Here is a 7,500-nt window from a genome sequence, read left to right on the forward strand (position 1 = left end):
TTTTATGTGATCAAGACAATGGCCAATAACGTCAACGACGTTGATGCATTTTCCGTCAAATTAATAAATTCACCCTAAAAAAGGCGGCTAATTCGGTGACTACTATACGATTGGAATTTCCCTTAGTATATTACTGGTGATGTACACAAATTTCACCCTCTTCTATAAACGATTGATGAACATTTCGTTCGATAACTTTTGCTTTGAAGCTGTTGCTCTGCAATCACCTGATGCAGGGAAAGCTAAGTACACCAAGAGCCACTTTTTACCACTTTAGATGAGACAAATGGCACAATGTGATTTTACAGCATGGCGAGGGGGTGGTTGGGTGGGCCTTTTTGTGAGGTTTGAAATTGGAGATCTCTTCTGGACTTTTGGGGATTAATTAAGAATTTTTCTGGTGGATGCTATTTGAGGGGAAGAGGCATTTTCTTTTGGAACTTTCTAAGAGCTAATGAAAAGCGAATGCTGGATTCGAAATTGTAAAACAAATCCACCAATTCATTTAATTAAAAAATCGCAAAAGTTTATTTTTATGCGATCACAGATCGCAGATCACAGATCATTTCTCGAATGATGATTAGATTTCCTGAGGTCTTTTATGATCACATGGGGAGCAGGGTAAAGTGGTTAGGACAAAGGAATTTAGTAGTGGGTGGTAGGGAGGAAATCTCTCTTGTGCAAAAATGGGGCTTTCTCCAGACCTTCATTGATTGCACGGTTAACTTTATTAACTAGTCTTTCTTGATTTTCGTTAGGAGGATTAGCTGAAGAGTGAGCAGAACGTTACAAACCAACTGGTCCCAATTCTTTGAAGAGATCAACCGCTTCAGCCTCCGGTATGGCTTCCTCATCCGGGACATCACAGGAGCAGCGCCGGTGGTTGGCAGTGGGCATTGGTCTTCACCGAGTTCTAACTCCATGCCTTAGGAAAGAAATTAAAAGCAAAATGACATCATTTTACCATCACGTGGTGGGAAACTTTGGACTAGACAAACAGACGTTTGCAGCTCACCGGAAATCAATTCCACCATCAAAAACACTCTTGAACTACGTCAGCATCAACAATAACAACATCCATCGTAACCCACGCCACTACGACTACTGTGTAAAGGACGAAGTGTCCCTTGCCAAGCTGTTTATGAAACCTTTTATGGCACATTTTAACGCCTTTGACCATTCCTTTGACTCTTCAGCGGCTTTAGCTGTTCTCTGTGGAGCTTCACCCTTCATTTCTGTCAAAGGCAAAGCTGATGATGTTAGGTCTCAAGTTCGCAACAGCTGGGCCCATTGCGACTTCACAATCTGGACTGAAGGCCATTACCATACCTGCTTTGATCTCATGGAGGCTCTAGTTACAAACCTGGGAATCCTACCTGCTGATGAGAAAAGGACTATTGGTGAACTGGATTTTTGGAGGAATCAAGGTGAGTCAGGAGACCGCAAATGTAAAATCGATGAATATGGCGGTAGTACAGTGAAATGACCGTTAAGAAACATATAAACGTTTTGCAGCAATAAACACTATGATTTTTATTGTAGAGTATTTCAGCAAAAATTAAAGAAAGACTTTTATCTCTAAAACGAGAGTTATAAATTCTGCACTTGTAGCGAACAGAAGCGTTCTCTGTTTGCTAAATTATTGGTTTGGTCTTAAGCAACATGCAAGTAAAACAAATGTAACATTTTAAAATTATATTTTGCTTGAAATTTTTCTTGCAGGACTAGAGATATGTCTCCTTAAAACACTAGATAGCACTCTTCTTCAAGACATCTGCAAGGAAATTCAACAACTTTCCGACTCGTTGGATGATTACAAGGAAGAACAACGTACGCAAATACGAAGAACACTTGAGGTATTCAGGACGGAGTTCGATAGCGCAATCTCTGCACTTCAAGAAAAACAAAACGCGCTGGAAAAACGATGTGAAGAGCTCAAGTGCAATCAAGATGTGATAAGAGAAGAAATGAGTACTATGGATAAAGACCATGAGATCCATTGGGAAACAACACAAGAGGTGCTGGGGCTTTGCAAAACTTTGGAAGCCAAAAGCTTGTTTATGCAGGGAGATTTGGATCAAATAATGGCAACAATAAAAAGGATGCAGCCGTCAGAGGATGTCAGTCAAGTTGTCTTCGATGCTCCAGAACAAAGCAAGTGGTTTACTGGTAGGGAACACGAACTCAAAAGCCTAGAAAAGTGCCTTCCATTGGAAGAAAGCAAAGAAGTGAGAATGGCGGCCATCTGCGGACTTGGGGGTTGTGGGAAAACAACCTTAGCAGTTCACTTTGCCTGGCAGCATAAACACGAATACGAGGGAGGTGTGTTTTGGATTTCCATGGAGGATGAAAAAAAGTTTGAAAACTCCCTTAGTGACTTAAGTTTACGCCTAGAAATTCAGGCGAATTCCTTCGATATGATGCTTTCCAAGGTTTTACTGTGGATATCTAAGCAGAAAAGGCCTTGGTTGCTGGTTGTTGATGACGTCGACCAATTATCCCTCTCTGAGCAAATGCACAAGGTATTTTGTGGTCGGTGGAAAAGGCAAGCAAGTGGTCATATCCTTCTTACAACTAGACGTGAACCAAAGGAGGTCTGCGAGGCCATAAATATGGAACTTTCCTGTTGTCTTGAAGTTTATAACTTCCCAGAGGACGATGCTAAAAGCTTTCTTGTTGCTCGTACTGGGGTCAACAGTGTAATAGAACAGGATGTTGCATTGGATGAGCTTGTTTGCGAGCTTGGTTCTCTGCCTCTTGCCTTAGAACAAGCTGGCGCACATATCAAAGCCCTTCAGTGTTCTGTTAGCAAGTACCTTGAAGAGTACAAGAGTCAGCGGTTGAATTTGTTAAATCAGCAGCTGGCAAAGCAGTCATCGGAATATGAATCTCAATCCCGCTTGGCAGTGCACACCACGTGGCTTTTAAATTTTGAGTACGTCAGGAAATCACCTCATGGAGCAATTGCATCCACGTTTGTAGAAGCGTCTGCCTTCCTAGCACCAAATGAGATCCAAGAAGAGTTAATCAACTCTCAATTGCTTACCGATGCTGATCAGTCTGGTCAAAGTTGTAACTGGCTTCCTCCGATGAAATACCACGTCATAGAAACTTTGACAAAATTCTCTCTTTTTCAAAGAACGAGTTCGAGATCACTTGAGTTGCACCGTTTGGTTCAGGAGGTCATTCGCAACAGAATGACCATAGACGAAACTTCATCGTCATTGATAAGAGCGGTGAAAATTCTTTTTCAGGCTTTCCGCGATTGCCCGTCACCAGACAGAATCCTTCAGTATGTCACCGTTAGTGTACAAGAGCAGCCCTCTGCACATGTGGCTAACCCTTCGCTATTTTACCTTTGGTCCAAGTTAGCTATTCATGCTGCAGAGTTACAGGATCACCTCAGGGTATTTTTGGATCGGCCAAACATCAGTAGAGAAAGTAAAGCAGCCGTCCTTTCTCCAGAGGCATGCCGTGTTCTGTATGAAAATGCCATCCATTTAAGCGTCCATGGCCATCAAGAGGATGCCAAGGAATCAGAAAGGTTTTCACTTCAAATTCTGGATTCATGTCCAAGCGATGGGACGACTTTGGACCCCGAGGATTTAAGGAAGCGCTTCCCTCATACCCTACCTCTTTCCCAAAAATTGCAAAAGACTATACTCTATTCGTCCCGGCCTCCAACTGAGAATCAGACGTCAGCAAGTTTCAAAGAAACTCAACCAAAGAGTGATTCTATAGATCAGATTCGTTTACGAGGAAACGACCTTTTCAAAAAGGATTGTTTCAAGGAAGCTGTTGAAGTGTACACAGAAGCGCTTGAAGCAAGCCAAGACGCAAAACACCCAGATCCACGTTTGTTAAACAATCGAGCAACTGCGTATCTAAAGATGGGAAACTTCACAGAAGGCCTCCAAGATTCCGAGGAGTATATCAAGATCATGCCAGACTGCTGGAAAGGATACACAAGGAAGGCTTTGGCTTTAATTGGACTTGGATTGAGGTTTTCCGCCTTATGCTCTGCTGCCATAGCGTATTACCATGATTCTGACAGTTGCCGTCGTTATGAGCCTTTCAAAAACAAGTTTAATGATCTTGATACGAACTGGGAAGTCACTGACTCTTCAGAAGCACTCAGAAGCTCCCTGTGTCGAAACACAAAAAAAGTTATTCTTCTTGAAAATGGACAGTACAAAATGGCAGACGGTTACTACGGGCTCACCTTAGTAAAGAACACTGTAATGGCTAGCCTTAGATGTAAATCAAGTGTTACAATCAACTGCACTGAAGTTACCTTGGGTGCGAATTGCCATTTTGAAAGCATCAACTTTTTAGTACAGAATTCTATTTTTGTTCCACCAAACGGAAATGCAGAATTTCACAAATGTACATTTCGGAATTCTGCGTCAGACCAGCCAGTGATGTTGATTAACGGAGCAACAAAGTTCTTTGAATGCGCAGTCAGGAACAGCAAAGGTAGCGGGATTGGTGTGTGCGGACCTAACTCATCTGTGGCTTTAATAAAATGTAATATCAGTGGAAATGGAAGGATGGAAAACCCGTATGCCTTTGGAATAAGAGTCTTTGACAAGGGGTCATTATTGGTTCACAAATGCCACATATATGGAAATACCAGGGGAATTTGGATTGATGAGGGTCCAACAGCACCTGTCGCAGCCAAGGGAGCAATAATAAGAGATTCCGATATTTATGACAACAAATATGAAGGTGTTGTTGTCGGTGGATCTCCCGTGTTACCGGTTTCCCCAGTTATTGTGATGCGTGGGAACAAGATTTACCACAATGGAATGTTCGGCTTTCGCGCTACTTTGAATATTAATGACATACGTTTTGAGGACAACATGGTGTTTGAAAATCTTTGGTGGGGTGTTTGTGTGCACAACAACTCTGGTGGTCTTTATAAAGGCAATGAGATTTGTAACAACAAGATGGGTGGAATAATGGTGAGTAAGCAAAGCCCAGAAAAGCCATCCTGTGTGGTGGAAAACAATTTTATTCATGACAACTGCGGGCCAGCCGTTCACGAAGGACTGCGGCCCTCTGAACGTGATTCTTTTCCGAAGCAATTACATATTTTTTTTGACAGAGCATTTGAATCGCGATTACCAGGCCGTAGTATGGTGTCTTTTCCCAATAATGTGCTGACGGAGTTTCACCTCAACCGTTGTCTCCGGAACGACCTGGGGCAGACAAATTTTACAGCAGCTACTCTGAAACAGTACTGCGTTTATTGTTTTCAGCGTGATGTTGAATTGAAACGTTGCGAACGTTGTAAGACAGCAACGTATTGTGGAAGAAAGTGTCAGGAACTCCACTCGGAAAAGCACAATTACACTTGCAAAGCTACTAGTGAAAGGAACTTAGTGGATGTGAATTTACCCACAGATAAAAGTCTTATGATATCGACGATTGGTGAAGGCTTAGAACCCAGTGGTCCTGACTATGCACCACCTCCGCTGAGAGATGGAAGTCGCTTTATCGTGAAAGTACAAACCCTAGAGGCAGATACTACTTTTGGAAAGATCATTGACATGAGAGGATTTGTCAGCGATGAGCAGGACCCAAACAAAGCCAGAATTATGATTTATGACCGAAGCCGCCATGTCAACTTTATCACTAGTCACAAACCACCGCTCTACCATTTGATTATGGGGTGCGGAATGATGGGAGTGACTATGACGCTTACTAAGAAATTGTATTGTTGGGCGGCGTTTAAAGACGCTAAGACCCTTCAAATATTCACTCACGACTTTCCACAGGTTCAAAAGTGGTGATGATATCAACAAACTGCGTATGTGCGTAATCATTTATCCAGGAAGGATATGATGTTGATGCCTCTAATCAAGGTCAAAAGTCGAAATTCAGTTGTCACAGGAATATACTGGTAGAGGCTTTTCTCGATCTGATCATTCCACAATACTCGTCACAAATCGCTGAAACAGACACCGTTTCTCTCGAATTTCCGAGAAAATCCTGAAATTTCTACTTCACACTGTTTTCCCCACTGAAATGTGCCTTCTCCCTCCCCAATGTTGAGCCACGCGTGTGTTGAAGCACTGAGACCACTGTGATAATCAATTCAACATTGGGGAAGGGGAAACAGACACAAGTGTTTCAAGATTTTTGACGAGTATTGCAGGTTAGCATTTCATCAATACGAACCCCCAATCACTTAGTAGAAGGTTTATATTCAATTGTCCTATCATCCATCCCTAGATTCATGAATTTGGCTTTTGTCAAATTTTGCCGAGAGCAGCTGATAGTCATATAACTGGTTTTGGAAGTCTTGCAACTTAACTTGTTTGTCTTAAGGTGGCTCAAAACAGTTTCCAACACATTTCAAGACTTAGATTTTGATGTGCCATTATAGCCACTCTTCATCAGTTGATGCGACAATCATGGTATCAAAAAACTGCCCAATCACTGGTGAACACGTTGGTATTTTTTTTGTGACGCAATAGGTTACCATAGCAATACTATGACCTGCTAAAAACACCCTTAATTGCAGCTTTAAGCGCTTATATTTCAAACGAACGAAATACATTTTCCGCGGAAGGGACTTTGACGAATTACCGTACTGAATATTCAGCTACGCTTTACAGCATCAGCAATAGTTGTTAGGCTTTTCTGGCGAAGGCTTCCTTCCTTTACAGTTTTTTTTTTTTAGTTTCTGCCTCGAGCAAATTGAAATACACAACGCGTGGCTCTCTGTTTTCTCTGTTTCTTTCAATGTTTACTTCGGGTGCGCGCTGATTGGCTAATTTTTGACAGCTCTCTCAGCGTGACATCAGGAGGCGGCATTCAAAATTCAAAGGGATGCGTCCAGGCTCTCCTTCTCTCCCACCGAAGAGAGAGAGCCTGCTCGCAGGCTACTATTTACGGAACATCCAATTGTGGATATATCTTCTTGAGCGATATGTAGTTATATATCTATCTGCGAACATTCCAGGTGTGGTATGTTTTTGACATTTAGGAAAATCGTAACCATGGTGAAAGCCACATGATACATATTTTCGATGAGCTCAGAATTTTGCCAGTCAAGTGTTAAGCAATCCGACACTTTTGAAAATCTGAAGGAAAAAGGGGAAGTGATTTTTTTTATTCTTGAGCGATTTGTAGTTATATATCTATCTGCGAACATTCCAGGTGTGGTATGTTTTTGACATTTAGGAAAATCGTAACCATGGTGAAAGCCACATGATACATATTTTATTTTCGATGAGCTCAGAATTTTGCCAGTCAACTGTGAAGCAATCCGACACTTTTGAAAATCTGAAGGAAAAAGGGGAAGTGATTTTTTTTATCATAGTAGCACTTAAGGTCTATAGATACACTACCATTAAGCATCCGTGTTGGTAAGCCAAAGGTGTACTGCAGGTATCAAAGCTGTTCAGGTTGAGTGATTTGGTCTAAAGCCAGATTGAGACTCTGTTAAAAGATTTCTTGCTTGGAAATACTCTAACAGCTGAGTATGCATGA

At 41.8% G+C, this 7,500-nt stretch overlaps 1 protein-coding gene across 1 annotated transcript in view; it reads left to right on the plus strand.

The window, feature by feature from the left end:
* LOC137975350 (uncharacterized) overlaps positions 1–7,500 on the plus strand; it is a 16,787-nt gene that overhangs the window by 8,108 nt on the left and 1,179 nt on the right. The window contains exons 2-3 of the mRNA XM_068822443.1: positions 759–1,427; positions 1,723–7,500. The exon at positions 1,723–7,500 is cut by the window's right edge and continues 1,179 nt beyond it. Of these exons, the coding sequence (XP_068678544.1) occupies positions 842–1,427; positions 1,723–5,795 (4,659 nt within the window). The 5' untranslated portion in view covers positions 759–841 and the 3' untranslated portion in view covers positions 5,796–7,500. The remainder of the gene's footprint in view (positions 1–758; positions 1,428–1,722) is intronic.

The sequence above is a fragment of the Montipora foliosa genome, chromosome 11, assembly GCF_036669935.1.
Source record: "Montipora foliosa isolate CH-2021 chromosome 11, ASM3666993v2, whole genome shotgun sequence".
Taxonomy (NCBI): Eukaryota; Metazoa; Cnidaria; class Anthozoa; order Scleractinia; family Acroporidae; genus Montipora; species Montipora foliosa.